The following is a 17374-nucleotide window of genomic DNA, read 5'->3' on the forward strand; positions in this document are numbered from 1 at the left end:
CATTTCAAGGAGAAGGTATGGATCTATCCCAGGAACTGATTTTACCATTGCATAACTTCGGAATTATGGCTTAACAAGAGCGGAGGCTTTCCTCTCAACAACCACTCTATGGTGAAATGTCTCTCTTAACCAAGCAATATCTTTTTAAATAATGGCCTGAGGGTTTGTGAATAGGTCTCGTCTCCCGTTGGAGACTGTACGTTTACGCTTCCAGTTGTGATTTTTTTATTTATATTTTTACATATTTTTAATCTAGCTAACATATGAAAACACATCTTCTGAAAAGGGGCTATGGATTTAGTTCGAAACACTGAGTTTCTGAAATTATATCATGCTTCATGATTAAAAAAAGCACCTTAAGTAAAAAGAGATGCAAAATAATAACGTACTGTGCATTGTTGAAAAGGAACACATGATTGCGGCAATGATTGAGGCGCAGTTTATAGGCGTTATATTAGAATAATTGGACATGTATATCCAAGTGCAGCACCAAGAACTGTAATATAAAAAGCAGAGACAAAAACTGACTGCAAGTACAGGCTATTCCCCACACATTCTGGATTAGGTTCAGTTTGATGGACATCTCACTAAAGGACCAGTCTCCCATAAACCCGAGTTCAGACATAATTAAACTTATAGCTAGAATCCCCATGATCCTCCAACGTCCTCATGACCTTATTATTATGTTAGGTGTGAAAATATTAAAATTTTAAAAAGCTCACTTACAAAGCTAGTATCTGTCACCATCCTCATATTGGCACTTCCTGATACAAGGTGGTATCTTGTCAGACTTGGCCTCTGCTCAGGGAGGGACTTGGGCGATGCCACATTTGGCACCCGCACTCATGTGGTGGTCCTTATCAGCAGTTGTGAAGTATGTGAAAAATGAGAGTGGCAGTGAGATGGGAAGAGGGACACAAGAAGGGAAAGCCATGAGAATATATACAAACCGGATGAATGGGCGCGGGCGGCCTTCAGAAACCGTGATCAAATGCTCTTTTGTTTGAAGCTGGGTCAGGGGAGATTGGTGAATGGTCACGGTGTAGACAGCTCTATGCACCCTGAGTCTGGACCCATTCTGCCCATGCTTAAGGCCGGTTATGTACCTTGTTAGAATACCAGGCGTACCGCACAACACCCCATCCACCTTCATGCCCACAACCAGGCCTGTCAAAAGCCGATGATCTTCATTAGAATCAATGGAGAAGTCAGGAGCCCAACTGAATGGAGCATGCTAATGTGGTCTATACCAGACTTGTTTTCCCACACTAAATCATCAGAAAAAGAAGTCTTTGAAGTTGACTACCAATATCAGCATCTAACCCAAAGTACTGTACACTTACTCTTGGGGGTTCTTATGACATCTCAGTTCCCTTGACAACAAAATGTCACTTTCTTTTGCCTTAAATCATTTTCATCCCATATCCCAATACATTTTATTACCTAAAGTTATCTTATGCAATCTGTTTTTAGAAATTCACATAATCTCTTATTGGCGTGGTTCTCTGAAGGTAGACCGCCTATACAACGCGCCTTGAACCACACTGTGCCTTTACAACGCGGTTGTAATGCATCTTTACAATAAATTATTTTACCGTGCAAGCCGTTACGACGACTTGCCTTAGGGAAAGCTTTGTTGGACGGATGTTGGACTTTAAGTCCAACACTTTCCCTACTATTGCGCAGATTGCAGTTGTAATAGTAAATTATACTATTCCAAAGTGCATCGTATTCCCTACGGCAAGTCGTTGTAATGACTTCGGTGCTAAAGGAATATGTTGTAAAAGGTGTGGCTCACTGGTTAGAGGCGGCAGACCCGTAAGCAGAGAATCGGCCAGGGACCAGGGTTCAATTCCCGACGCGGCAGGGTCGTGGACCAGGGTCAAAACGAACTCGATAATTCTCGCCTCGGTACCTACTCTAACCAGGAACACACTCGGCAACTCTGGGCATTAAGCTTGCCTCATCTCTACAACGGCCCCCCACAGACACCGGGGATGCCTGGTTTCACCTTGGAGATACCCAGAAAGGGACCATCTCACAGGGAAAACCAGGACGGGTTCCCCAGCGGTCTTCAGCGCCAGGATACTCCATGGAGTCACAGTGCGCTTTACAAGTACACCTACATTTACATTTACATTAAAGACGCATTTGTGGTCCAGGCCGTGTCAAAAAGTCATGTGTGGTAAGTGCATGCGTGATTCACACATACAAACTTCTCTGACTGGCCGTAAACGTGTAAGTGCTCTAAGGGACCAGTACCGCATACTACGTAGCAGTGCGACTGACACTGTTGTAATTGTGCAACAGTGTAGATCTCAGAGAGTGAGCATTAGCAAAACATGAAATTCCTGTGATACGCAAGCCAAGTCTTACAGTCTCCAGCCATGTAACTATTTCAGAGTAACAATGTTTTTGTACTGAATTTTAGAAACAAACATTCACTCAAAAAGTAAAAACACCATGACTTACCTTTTGAAACAATAAAACATAGGAGCACTGATGGAAAACCACACCCCTTGACCACAGCCATCCAGTGTTAGAGGGTAATATGTTATTTTCACACAAAGGCACAGAGTACCACTAGGGAAACTATTTGCACTGGGGTTACATAGTGATATATCACATCACACATCCTGGCCAGTACAAAAGTGTGTGGCAAAGTGCACTTTGTTGCAAGCATGGCACACTGATCCCCGGTTTTAAAAAAAATGTTTGCTGCAGAGGAAGAAGCCTTCAGGCAAGGCTAGAAGAGGCACTGAAGCTTTTCTCTGCTTGTAACCAGTCGAGTGTTGACCATGTTAGAAAGTCACCTCCAAATACGTCCCTTTAATAATTCATTATCCAATAAGGGTTGGTTCCTTCCTTTTCTTTTGATCACTTTTGTCTTGGTTCCTCAAAACATCCTCATCCAAGGACTGTGTGTTCCAAGGTGGCTGATATCCACTCATGTCAGTTTCCCCAGGAGCTGCATACACAACAACCCACCAATTCATCCACTCCCCAGTCCACACATACACCCGATCACTAGTCCCTGCACTATCTTACAAATTCACACACTCTTTAACCCACCCATAAATTCACTCATCCTCTTCATTCGTTCACTCTCTCAACAATCTAGACAAAAATCACTGGGTGGTTGTTCTTCTATCCATTTATTAATTCATCCATCCACCTATTGACTTATCCATTTATTGATTTTCCGCCTCATTATGCATCCTTAAGTTCGACTCTGTCCTATTATCAAGGCTGGGCAATTAACTCCGGTAAACTGATGGTGTTAAAATTGTTCTTTTACAGAGCAAACAATGATACTTAATTACTGGTAAATAACAAGGGCATTATTGCTTATTTCACAAATTTCTAGAAACATCCCGCCTTTAAACATTGGTCGGATCCTCATATATAATTCTACTCTCATCGCTTGCCACTGTAGGTATTAGGTGCCATATAAAATCCTCAAATCAGCTTCTGATAAAACTTCCCACTCTATTCACTGCCACTAAACTCTTTAATTTTGATTTTTTTTAAAACAAAGTTCACTATACCCTAAACTTTGATAGCTTTCATACTCTTGCATTATACTCTTTAGTGCAGCATATCTCTTCACACAGGCACATACCAATGCTCTTAAACATCCAATAGAACATTTCTTATAGTGAATAATTTACTTTCCACCTTTTTTCCACTTCCCCTCAGAACTGTTAGAATCTTGATCCAATATAGCCTTAGAGTCCGCCGTAGCGTGCTTTATCGGCCATTAAAGGCCCGCACCAGTGCTAAAGGCCCGAGCTGCAGGCCATGGCCTTTAACAAGGGAGATGGCCTTTAATGGCCAGTAGAGCCTGCTACGGAGGGCTCTAAGGCTATTAGAACACTCCACCCCTAGAGGGCAGAATGTTCTAATTTGTAAAACTAAGTTCCCACAGAGCTCAAGGGAACTGAAATCCACTCCGGCTACATGAGGCCTTTGTTCACAGCTGTTGATGCTCCTTGCTTCTACCAGCCATTGAAGCCCATCGTCTTCAATAGAGCACTCAACATTCCAATGTTCTAATGCTCCTCAAACTCCCAGCCTGCCGATCCCTCCGTGGTTCACTTTCCCCTTCTCTACTCCATAGACATGTCCACAAATACTCTTGGTAAACGTTTCACGACCAACTAAGTCTAAAGATTGCTCTAACTTGGCTAATCACGCCACAATGTAACCACACCGGTAGCCACGCCTCTTAAAAGCTCTGTGTACGACCAGCATCACCCATTCACATTCCTAATAGAGGATACCATTTAACAGGGATTCACTGTTAGCAAATTTAGAGACTTGCCCTTGTGAAAAATCTTACTATCAGACTCTACCACTAAAGCACGTGTTGGCTTCCTTCATCTAAATGATTTCCGTTTGCCATGTAAAGTTAACAAACAAAAATTAAATAACATGTAGAAATATTTTCCTCAAAAACTACCAATTTATCTTAAATTGCTTAAGCAGTAACACACATCCTTCTATGTAACAAAAACCCTTTAGACAATTAAATAAGGAAGACAAGTCCGGTCCACTAAAAGCAAACAAAGATAATGCAGGTTAAACTAGATCAACAGAACCCTTCAAATATAAACCTGTTATTCATTTGGTGTGGTGTAGAATTTAATTCCCTTAATCCCCGGATTACATATCGGCCGAGTCTTGTGGTCTGTGTTGACAAGATGTACGGTTGAAATGTTGGACAAACAAAATTTATCTTTGCTGACACTCACTCTGCCAGCATGTTTTCTTCTCTTACTGCAGATATGTAATCCAAACACAAGTGGATTACAACATGTGCATAGTGCGAACGTCAGGCTTGAATTGGGACCTCTCCGTTTTAGGCAGCCAGTGGTGTGTTAACCTCTTCAGTGCCCATGACGAGATAGTCTCGTCATGGAGCACGGTTGTGCTGTGCCCATGACGAGACTATCTCGTCATGAACCCCACCCACTAGTGCAACGCCCGGCACAGGACGGGGAAAGGGCGTGGCACTGAAGGGGTTAAGAAGCCAGGCATGAAATTGTCACATCTATCCGATACAGCAAATGTGATAGAGTCCTTGAGTGTTAAGCAGAATGTGAGCTGTGATACAATCCTGGCTCTTTGAAGCTTCCTAAACATCTCTTTGGGTGTCCACTAAAAAAGTAGTTACACACTGTATGGTATGGAGCCGTAGTACTCTAAGTACGGCCCGCTGGCCGCCAGTGGCCCGGTAGACCTTTCAGGGCTGTCCGGGGACCTCTGACCGCTAGCATGAAACCCCAGCACAGCTTCTCTGTTTGCAGCCGGCTCTACGAGGGTCTCTGTAAACACAAAAGGCCCGCTGGAGCAATCGCGAGAGCAGCTTCACTGCGCATGCTCCAGCAGCTCTCTTTGTGTTTACTCATAGCCTCAGTGATGTCATGCGCCTGGCACTGATGGGAAGCAAAGGCCCTTTAAAAGTCAGCTGTTGCACATTCCCCGCTGGCGTTTGTGAGAGCTTCTTGCTACATTTGCCAATAATATTGAAGCCCGCAGCCTGCTCTTTTCCACGTCGCCCGCAGTCTGATCCCTCTGCCATTGAGGATTGCAGCAGGGGGCCTCCTGTGGATCGGGCCAGCCTGCTGCCATCCTCGTCACCTGCAGACCACCTCCTCTGCCAGCTTGCTCCCCGTCGGTCTGACTTCCTCGCAGGTTCTACTTTAGGTCAGTGATGGAGAGATTTTTGGCTGTTTGTGGGCCTGTTTTACAGGCTTTTGGGCCAGATTTTACTGTTGATTTCCCTTGATATTAAAACGAGCATTTCTTGCATCAAGCTCAAATCCATACAGTCTTCCATAACATGCAAAAAACGTATACAGAAAGTCTTTATTGAATAAAAATCCTGACATGGGTTAGTTTTTAAGTTTTCTAATTTACTAAAAGCAGCAACTTTTTTTGGGGTACGGCGGCATATTTTGTGTCCCAGTTTAAGTCTGTCCCTCACGCCCCGATTTCACTGTATCGTCTCTTTTTATAGTTTTATAGGTCTTTTTATAGGTCTCCCTGTCTCTGTGAACAGGTGACCAGCATCCCTCTTGTTCCTGCATGCCTGTTTACAGGTGAATGTTGCACTTGTCTAGTAATGTTTTGAAAAGGTGTTTTTTTTTCCTCTAGCAGCCCCGCCTCCACCCATCGGTGCGGCCCTCGGCCACAAACCAGACTGTACTTTTGGCACCCGAAAAAACACACATTTGTGAGTACCCATGGTATGGATGCACCAGAGAGAGAACATGGGCAGTTTTTTGACAGTGAGGCAGGAAGGTGGATCAGGCCATGCAAGAGTGTAGATGATGTAACATGCTCTCTGTGACTGCCTTCCATTGAGAGGTAAAATAGTTGCAAAAGAACATGCCCAGTTTGTATTTTTTCTGGACTGGCATTGTGGATGGACCCACAGAATGAGACCAAACAAATGTGAGTGACCAAGGATTGACGCAAGACTTCAGAAGGCCTGCTCTCTTTGTGCCGCTCTTGCACAGACAGTGGAGGTATATCCAGTACTAGGCTTGCTTCATGCAGTTGGCTCAATGGTGATGCGCTCCACATTCCTGTTTTACTTGGAAGCAGATATGTGCCACTCACACGCATGTGGAAGCTGATGTTGTTTGCCACCAAGATGATGGGCGGAGGAGCCTTACATGCCTTCAAGAATATCAGCAAGAGGGGTGATCCTTGGGGGACTCTTGTGGCTGGTGATGAGTTGGAAGGACCAAGACACTTCCTGTGACACTGTAAGATCTCCCCACCACATAATGACCATGAGGCAGCATAAGAACAAGTGCCATGCCCTAGACCTAATTTCACAACAGATGGTGTTCTCAGAGTTGAAATATTGAAAAGAAAATACTGTACATGACAGCAGGGTTAACACAGTCCTGTTCTTCAACGTTATCTGCACTGAATAATTTATACTCACTTTCATAAAGGGTGAGTGTTCCAACAGACTGATTAAATACAAAGAAAAACATTTATATAGAAATATGTATTTCAGTTTAGTATGCAGTTATTATGCAAATACCATTAATCTCATTCAAAAATATTATATGGTTATCTTAAAATTCAAATATTTCTTCATTATTGTACAAAGTATATTATGCAGTGGTGGGTGAAATGTTTCATTCCACCCACCACCAATTGGCAGAATTTGGTGACTATGCACTCCTCTTGCGATGCTAAATTCCGGACAAACTCCACCAATCGCTGCGTGGTGGATTTTTTCCCCGCCGTGAATCTCCAGAAGTGCGAACACAAGCATGATGTGGCATCCCCCGACACGATTCTCTAATGCGGGAAGTTGCGGTCAGAGGGCTGTGTCTCGAGTAGATTTGCTGTCGCTCTAGTAGATTTTTAACCGAGCAGCGACAAAATCATCTTGAATGGCCACACGCTCCTGGGCTTTCATGGTGCCATTTGCGCTGATTTTTCAGCACTGCTCGCCAAAATACAACGTAAGCAATGTGACGTTCATATTTTTGACCCATTGAAAGAACTCCACAGAATCTTGCGGAGTGTTTGTGTAACTCTACGGAATCCAAACTTTGCAAGTTTCACCCACCCCAAATAATATGTCAAAAGTCCTTCAAGTACTTCAGAGGAAATGCCAAACTGAATGTCCAGTATTATTAATTCTTGCAGGAGTCAATAGTTGAGAGGATATTTTGATTTCAACACTTCATGTCTAACAATTGCCTGAATGTAATTATTCCCAATCTTTCCAATAGCCTCTAAACCTATTCTGTTGATGTGTTTCTGTGCTTCACAATCTTTTGCAGACCTCCTTAGAACAATAATCTAGGTACCTCTGAGTGATGTAGAAGCCATTTTAGCTTGAATCTCCCATGTCTGAATGATTACGGGTGGGAAAAGCTCATGTGTCAATGATGCAGGCACAGAAAAGTGCTTAATACTAAGGCAGTGTAAAATCTTTTTATCCAAACCGACTGAGGAAACCAACATGGGCGTTCTGTATATTAAAACAATCTGAGGTGTCTGGAGTCCCAATTTTTCTCTCCCTGTGTCTCTTTCTCTATATATACATATATAACACACAGACGCAGAAATATATATTCATATAAAACCAAGGAAATTCACCTGTTATATGTGGGAGAAGTTGGCCTGGTATATGCTGACCACTAATTAAAGTGGGCACCTTGTACCAGTCCAAACAACCCTTATTGATGATTAGGTTAAAGACAACCTTTATTGAAAGCTATCCTAGTGATAGCTATGGAGAGCAGCCTTCAGGCTAAGTCTGGAAGGAATGTAAAGCAGCTTGGTTTACCAGATTATAATCTCCTGAATGACCAAATGAAAGGAGAACCACACCAGGAATATATAAAATATATGTATTTATTACTAAACAATCTCTACTAACCTCTTTATGAGATTAGAGAACAAAGCACCCAATATTAAATCACTAGAACGACAGTAAATAGCACAATACACAGTGGGCTCCAGGGGGAGACCAAACCATATACTAAGAAAGTGGTATAACAACCACAACTTGACTAGACACAGTGCCTATAGCACATAGAATCACTGGGACCCCAAGGAAACACCCAAGGTAGTGACACAGGGGACCCACGGAGGACGGGCACAGTGTGAGAACACAGACACGAGTTCCGTACAACTCTAAAGTCGCGGTTGGAATTTTAAAGATTAAGGACACTTCGGAGAGGACTTCAAGCAAACCCTTTGGAACATAGAAGGTTCTAAGGCCATCACCCTTGTGAGTACCGAGGTACCTGTGTTACCTATCCCAGAGGAGCCGGGTGCATAGGGGTCAAGTGGTGTCGGAAACGTTTGTTGATTTCAATGGCGTGATGCGAAGACATGCTGCAGCCGGGAAGATGAAAAGTGTCCAGTGTGATCCAAGCCTGGATTGGAGCTGAGAAGAACCTGAAAGCAGAGGGGACAGAGTCTGGGTCACTTCGCAGTGACCATGGGCACGATAGACGAATGCCCACCGATGTCTGGTGTTTCAGGTGAGAAGAGGTGAAGCTTGACTCTGCAGCCACGGGGACCAGGAGATGTCAACGACAACCAAAGTCCCGAGATGAGCTGTCCCACAAAGGATGTCGAGTGCTGGGGGGTCAGTGTCCGGATTGAACACCAACAAGCCTTGGCAACTGCAACCCACGTGGTCAGAGGAAAGATGCTTCGGTGAGGACCAGCAAGATCCTGGGGACTCTCCAAGTTAAGGAAAGTCAAAGTTACCTTCACAGGGACCCACAGGTCGACGGACCAGGGATCGCAAAGGGACCTCGAGCTGAATCACAAAATACCAGCCCACGGAAATCTTCAGTGGAATTACTGCTGGGGTCAGGACTACAAGTAGCCCAAAGCACAGCCTCAGGGGTCGCCAAAAAGCATATGCTGCTGTAAATGTACACGGTGCACAGGGGTTTGGGTTGCATGGTCCCCACAAGGGATACAGGCCTCAGACTAGTGGAGAGCGCAGCTCAACCTCAGAGACCACAGGAACCCACCTCCTGTGTTGCAGAAATCTTCAGAGTCCTCAGGAGCTCGGGAGATGCAAACCGGTCAGATGTGTTTAGGTGCCTGCCTTGCACGGGGTTAACTCCTTTACTCCAAGGGAGATTCTTCAGTCGTCTAGCGTCGTGCAGATCGTCATAGTACTTGGTTTCTGTAGCAGAGTTTAGTCCAGGTAAAATCTAAAGTCCTGTAGTCAGGGGTTCCTACTTTATACCGAAGGAAGGGGTGGGACAAACTCTGGGGACCCACCTATGGGAGGGTCAGGATAGAGGGGTGGCTACACCCATGTCCTTTGTCCAGTTTCGCACCAGAGAAGGAGCAAATGGCTCCTGCAACCGGTTTGAGTTGGACTATGCACAGGGACACCAAATGTGCCCCCAGTGCAGACATCAAACCACTCTCAGAGTGCACCCACCCAGCCCCAATACGCTAAAGCCTGTCTGGGAGGTGGTCACACCTCCCTGTGACAGGAAACCTATTGTCAGGCATTCCCCTGCCGGAGTTTTGTCCAGCAGCAGGAGGGCAGACTCGTGTCTGTGGCTGGCAGCATCCATTTTGTGATGCCAGGGTCGAGAAAGCTGGTACCGGGTGTACTGGTGTGTCGCATATGTCCCTTTAGGAGGGTGGAATCATACCTCCTACACCAGTTACTAGTGTGGAGGTATGATTCCAAGGTGTTTGAGACCAAACACAACATGTTTCCATGCAGCCGTTTTAAAGTTAGCATTTACCACAAGGTTATAATGCACTTAAATATATATAGTTGGCTGCATCACAAACAACTCCGGAATATACGTTGCGAAGGCTGCAGAGGGACTCTGCTCAAGGAGGTGCGCCCTCTCACATAAAACCCAGCACCCTGCCTTCAGGATTGATAAGGCCTGCTATAGGGGTGACTGATAGGTTTATATGTGCAGTGATATAGGATAGATATAGTGAACGTATATCTAAGTAAGGGGTGCATGCACCAACTTACACAGGCTGCTGTAGCAGTCCTGCGGTGTCATTTTAAATGGACTCTCAGGGGTGGCATAATACATGCTGCAGTCCCTGGGAGGCCTCTGGGGTACCTATATAGCCCTGGGTACAGAGTATAACATATACTAGGGACTTATAAGGGTACCCCAGAATCCAATCTGGACTGTACCTAAAGTACATTCAATCAATTTAGATGAGAAAGCAGCTAGGCTGGGGTCCTGGATAGCAGGATCCCAGCCAGACTAAGTCGCAAATAGTGAAACATCAGCGAAAAGTGGGGGTAACTATAAGAAGCAGATCCTACTCCCTACAATATGTACTTTGCATTGTCATAGATTTCAGATGTCATGAGTGATGTAATATGTGAGGTCTTAAGCTTAAGCAGTGCATCACAGCGGTGCAAGTTATTCTTATGTCATTCACGACTGATAAACATCCCTGTTTTTTTTTTTTTTTAACTATTGCTTAAAGGCTATCTTTATAGAAGCTTCGACCCACACCTCAGCCTTATGATTTTTACATCAAGACAAGTTTTACAAAGGTTCAAAAGAACCAATCAATTTAACAGCAAAAAAACATATCAAAACGCACCATTGAAAACCATTCAGTATTCAGGTTCATAAGTGTTTAGAAATTAGATAGATAGATAGATAGATAGATAGATAGATAGATAGATAGATAGATAGATAGATAGATAGATAGATAGATAGATAGATAGATAGATAGATAGATAGATAGATAGATAGATAGATAGATAGATAGATAGATAGATAGATAGATAGATAAACTCTGAGTAGCTCCCAAGTTTTAGGTAAAGAGAAGTTTCTTCAACTGGAGATCCATATGAAGGAGCTGCAATTAACCTAGAAACTTGGGAACTACTCAGTGTTTCTTACTTTTTTTTTTGCATATTTTATGTAGCACTCGAAGCCTGACAGGGTATTGGATGGATGGATGAATAGATGGATGGATAGATAGCAGTTTGTCCATTTCCTAAAAATAAGTAACTTTTTGAGTATCAGCAAAGTACTGAAAATGAATGCAACAATTTAGTAATATGTGCCACGGATACTCAGTATGAGCTCGAAGTAGGAACATTTGTTGTGTGTTAGCGTTAACGTTTTAACTCTTTCACAACTTTAATAATATCTAAAATTGTACTGTGAAATATTAAGTTAGATATGAGTTTTAGATTCCCCACGATACTCGAGTTTTTACAACCCACATTTGTTTTGCATTCACATGCAACATCAAAAGGCTTACCACATAGGCCACACTGTAGTTGACCACTCTTCCGACCAAGCGCTCACCTATGTAGAATGGTACCCGCCCGCCACTGTGATGCAGCACCTAGTCAGGGTTAAGAAGCACTGTATAAATGCAATTATAGTACAAGATAGGGGGGAGGATGTAGCCTTATGGCTTGAGTGGTCGGCCTCGAAGCTGGGGGAACAGGGTTCAAGTTTCTGCAATGACGCTCAACATCCTGTGATTCTGGGGAATCACTTAATCTTTCCGTACCTAACAAAAATGAATGTGTCCTTGTGTAACGAAAGTGGTGCTCATGTAAAGCGCTCTGATACCAGATATCTTCTGGTCTAGTTCATGCTATATTAAACTCTTAAAAACTGTTTTTTTTCTTTTAAATGGTAGGCCACGGATGCAGCACCTAATCAGGGTTATTAAGCGTTATATAAATGCAATTATGATACAAGGCAGCCCACGCCTTGTTAGGATTGCTCAGTGTGCTAAAAGGAACCAAAGTCTGTAAAGGGACTCTTAGATTTAAAAAAAAAACATAGTTTAGTTCTTAAAACACAGAAATTTGGAAAAACTCAACAGAGCACAGGCTCAGATTTACAGCTTGGAGGCAAACTGCACTGGAAGAGAAGAAACAAGGGGAAGAAGTTCGGGATTACTGTGCTGTAAGCAACATATTCACACAAATCAACTTGCTTCCCATGACTGTGATCAGTGAAGTCCATGGAAACATTAAGCCCTAAATTAATAACCCTACCTGGCCATTCAGACTGGATAATTCGAGTTTCATCAGTTTTGTGTTGAATTACTTCCAAACTGTGACAAAGTGGACCCATCGTCAAGTTGCTGAGACATTTGCTTACATCTCTTGGTTGGGGGTGGGTGGGCTATGTTTGACCCCCATTAAGCTTATGTGCATCCTGTGGTGTTCCATCGTTGTGCAACATTCCGTCCATCATCTTGTGTGTTTTGTGGTTCGCCCTATGTGGGAAGGGTATGCCCAGACGTGGGTCCCGTGCTCACTACGCCACTGGAGTCAAGCTATCCTGGCTGAAGAGGGGTGAAACCCCCGAAACTGGTCCTAGGATGCTTGATTCCGGTCCATGGAAGACATGGCTTGGCAGTTCGGGTTGGACTGTTCCCATGAGGCACAGGGTCAAGACTGATTTGCATATGGGCATGTCTGAACTGGGGTGGCGTGGTGAGAAAAATAGCGATGGATTAAACCCAGATCTGTGACTGGGGGTGAATGTTTTGCCATTGTGCAACATTCCGTCCATCATCTTGTGAGTTTTGATGAAGTGGACCCATCGTCAAGTTGCTGAGACATTTGCTTACATCTCTTGGTTGGGGGTGGGTGGGCTATGCTTGACCCCCATTAAGCTTATGTGCATCCTGTGGTGTTTCATCATCAGATGCATTTTTTTCAGACACACGTGACACTTTGCACTGCTTGGTGGGTGATGAATTTAACATGAATACGTTGGTCCTTGACACTAAATATTCTCTTCTGGTTGGTGCAAAGGCGATGGTTTTGCACGGGATTGTTTAGAATTACAATGGCGTATTATTGCAAGAGCATGTCTGCTTTGTTTAAGAAGATAATAATTATTACTGAACATCTCACTGTCTCTTCTAGACCAATTCTGGGGGGAGTGGCAAGCAATTAAAATAGCCCTCCCTCCTCCTCAGTTAGGTAGTAAAAGGCAGCCATAATTGGGCCACGGTGGGTTCCTCACGCACCTAGACACTGGTGGCACTGCATCTGTGGCACTAGTGAGAGCCACGTACATTCCCCTCCCTTCCCCCATATTGTATTGTTATTGCATTTATATAGCGCTTACTACCCCATACGAGGCGTCAAATCGCTTTTTCGGCGAGTAGCACGCTACTCCAGAACCCAGAAAGGATTAATGGTGAATTAGTATAGTCAAATATGAAAGTAATTTGAGTGGTGGATAAGTTAGTCAGTTATTTGGATTGAGAAGGATAGTGGCGGGATCGAAGAGGGAAAAGGTTTGCATTTATATAGCGCTTGCTACCCCTGATCGGGTGTTGAAACGCTTTTCCGGTGAGTAGCACGCTACTTCAGAACCCATAAAGTATTAATGGTGTATTTAACTCCAGTAGCCAGAAAGAAGTCAAAGAACACAGAAGGTAAGCAGTGTAGAAAGAGGAGTTGAAAAACACATTTCTAAATTTGACAAGTCGGCACCATCTGTTGTCAAACGCGTCTATGCCCAATTCCAGGCCACAAAATAAATCTGAGCAGCTTGAAAATGAAAGGCAAGCATGTGATGGCGTGCGTTCCAGCAGGCATGTCTCTACAGATCTCCGCCCACACCACAGCCGAGCGCGCGCCGACGAGGTGGGCCCACGTCACCAGTCCACTCCCCACGCTGTCCCCGACACTTCCAACCCCATCTGTGTGGAAGTCATCAAACGCAGGTGTCCGGGGTGTGGTGGGAAAGGAGAGATGTGTGCCGTGGGTAAACATTCCAAAGGGGAGATGCTTAATTTGTGGAAGTCATCAAACGCAGGCGTCCCGGGTGGGAAAGGAAAGATGTGTGCACTGGGTAAACATTCCAAAGAGGGGATGCTTACTTTGTGTAAGCACCTCACACCGAACCCTGTGTGCTCACACAACACACAACGCAAACAACGAATAACCATGTACAACGTCAGGGGTAAAAATACATACCAGCAGCTTCAAACTGTTGGTATCTCAAGAATGTAGTGCAGTAATGCATTGTAAAGGAACATTTCGGTAGCGCGTTATCACTTGAGTGCCCAAGGCGCTTTCTTTTTATTGAATACAATGCGTGACAAAAACGCACCAAACGTACCGAAATGGATAACCCAATCACCAAATTAAGTGACTACAATTACATTTGCGTGTCAAAGGTTATGCAGCACACGTCCAGAGGATGTCACCTCGGGGACAGCAAGTGAAAAGGAGCGGAGGAGCCAGCAAAGGCCAGACCTAAAATGCGCAACCTAACCTTATGACAAGAAGTCAGGCCCCACTCCAATCAGGAAACCTATCACATAATAAAGTTTGGCATGACGTCAATAAGCATGCTGTGGTTCAGAGACAACTGCCATTCACTACTATGGAATAAATCAACGTAAACATCCAGGCTGAGAAACCAATCTGCACTCAATTAACAATTTAACAAAGTATTCAAGTGACTCGAAGCAACCAAACTACAGGGCTCGTTGGAACAGGAACTATTCTTAACGCAATTTTTAAATATTTTTTAGAAGGTTTTAACGGAGAAAGTTAGCCTCTGGAAAGATTTTAAATAATATAAAAACATTTCACCTCACCAAATGCCTACATAGGATATGAATTATTTCTGTCATACGTTTGTATTTTCTCCAAAGAGCGTGTGAAGGTGATCGGCTCATTTTGGCCAAGTTGGTATAGTTTGAGGCTGGAACTAAAACCAGATGCCAGGTACCCCAGTGGTTGCCCACATTACACCGCATCAGGTGCGTGTGCCAACCGAGCCACCTCCCAGCCTTGAAGACCAGCGTACATAATTCATAACCCACGTGGAGACAGGTGTTACCAAGGCACCTGCTTGGAAACCCTTCTGCCATCCAAAACAGCAGCAATTCGAGTGCCTGGCCACACTTGCTGGGTGTCACCTGTAAATACAAGCACTACACATTGCACACACACACGCGCGCGCTACCTACATAACCTAGCTGTGTGGCACATGCAAGGCTGTGGAAATACCCAACATTCTCTGCCGCTGCTCTTGCAAGAATATGATATGGTATATTAGATTATATGGAAAGGCAACAATCCCAGCCACTGCCACACTGTTTTCAAAGCCATGTTTATTTAGAGGCAGCCACACAAGACGTTTATTTGTGTGGGCGCCACAACCATTTAGCACCTGCACTGCAAATCTAACACGGTGGACCAAAGATGAAGGGACATGCCATCACCACCAAACAATAAATCATTCTAAACAGGCTGAATTCTCAGTAGTGGCTCTCTGCTTCACGCACAGAAGCACCATGCTGGTCTCTTCACTGTGCAAAATGGAAGGGACTCCGGTATGTGTATAGCGTCGAGCACAGAGCACCACAACATGCACGCGCCACTCGCGGAAAATTCAGCACAGGCCCGCGTCATTTGAGCCTTTCATAAAGACACCAGCAGAATTTACATCGGGGTAGAATATAAACAGCACACGCGCCATCCATCCTTCCATAGCAGTCAACCTGCTGCTGGGCCGGCATCCCTACCCAGCCGAGGGGAAGCGCGCGGACCCAACCCCGGCTCGCATCCTTACCTGGTACGCGCAGCTCTCCTGGTGCACCATCTCAGTGCATTATACAGGGCGCGGCCACCAAAGGGCAGGAGGGATCGAGCCGCCGGCGTTGGAACAATAAATGACGGCAGAAGGGGGGCGAGGGAGCGGAGCGCGCCCCAGCGAGGCAAGTAGCAGCCGGCAGATTAAAATGGATGCTGCGTGCCTATGTGTGTGTGTGCGCGCTGCTCCAGCCTGCGCAATAGCAGCAGCACTGCCTCTCTGCCAGTGAGGAGCCAGGCAGCGCCGCTCTCCTCCGGGAGCCGCCAGCCAGGCTTCCTAACATCCAGTGTGGGCGCTGGGGGGAGGGGAGCCGCTCATCTCCAGCACAATCAGCCAATTATACGCGGGACACAAAGAAAGCGGAGTCCTCTGAGGCTGGTGTGACCTGCCGAGGCCGGGCACCCATGTGGAAACATTCCAGCCCTCTTTAAAGGGGGGCGGTGAAAGAGACATCACGTCGGGGCTTGAGGGGAGCTGTTCAGACCTGCGGGGCTCTGCCCTCGCCGCTCCCGACTAGTTATTTAACAGACTTTTTTTTCTTAAAACTTTCACAGATATAATGTACTGGAAATACAGTTCTATTTCGGGAGACGTGTTAAATATTTTTATTTTTTCATTAAGATGTGCGCCACTTGGTTCTTCATATGAACAAAAACACAGCTCGTCACCAAACACACACTTACACGTGTGCATTAGTAATTTACCATTAACGTTTCGTAATTTGGGTTTGATAAAACATTTGTCCAGTGCAAAGAAAGTCACAGTCACTACATTTTCAGTTTCAGAGTCCTGTGTCGTATTTGCTTTCTGCACATTTTCTGTGGCACCACTGGGAAAGTCAGCTGTAATATATCACATTTGTGCACCGGCAGCGGGCTGAAACTTCCCTATATGAACGTGAGGGAACGCTGCTGGAACCCCCCACCTGCATTCCAAGGATGCCAGCAGACAAACAGCGCCTCGAGACCTGCCAGCAAGAACCGCTTCACAGTTGAGCCTACACTGCTTCTCGCATGATTGACTACCAGGGAAGGCCCTTAACTGGCACAGGATATCTCCAGGGAATAACTTTCATTATGCAGGTACTCTTCCAGGGGGCGTTTCCAAATACTACATTAAGTGAGCTTTTAGAACTACAATACCCATTTCACACAGCGTGCACTCCTATACGTAATAGTGGTACACACACAAAATAAAAACAAAGGAATGAAAGTTTCATTTTGCAAAAATCTTGCTATTTTTGTAACCAGTTTAATAAAACAAAA

The 17374-nt window shown here is 44.8% G+C and overlaps 1 protein-coding gene across 5 annotated transcripts in view; it reads right to left on the bottom strand.

The window, feature by feature from the left end:
* Positions 1 to 17374, bottom strand: part of SCHIP1 (schwannomin interacting protein 1) — a 416513-nt gene that overhangs the window by 73008 nt on the left and 326131 nt on the right. Inside the window, exon 1 of one of the 5 annotated variants that reach the window (XM_085634732.1) lies at positions 16089 to 16518. The exons of the other annotated variants lie outside the window; for them this stretch is intronic. Within the exon in view, the coding sequence (XP_085490858.1) occupies positions 16089 to 16118 (30 nt within the window). The 5' untranslated portion in view covers positions 16119 to 16518. Of the gene's footprint in view, positions 1 to 16088; positions 16519 to 17374 lie in introns of those variants that run through there. 5 annotated transcript variants of the gene reach the window in all.

The sequence above is a fragment of the Triturus cristatus genome, chromosome 11 (genome assembly GCF_964204655.1).
Source record: "Triturus cristatus chromosome 11, aTriCri1.1, whole genome shotgun sequence".
Lineage (NCBI taxonomy): Eukaryota > Metazoa > Chordata > Amphibia > Caudata > Salamandridae > Triturus > Triturus cristatus.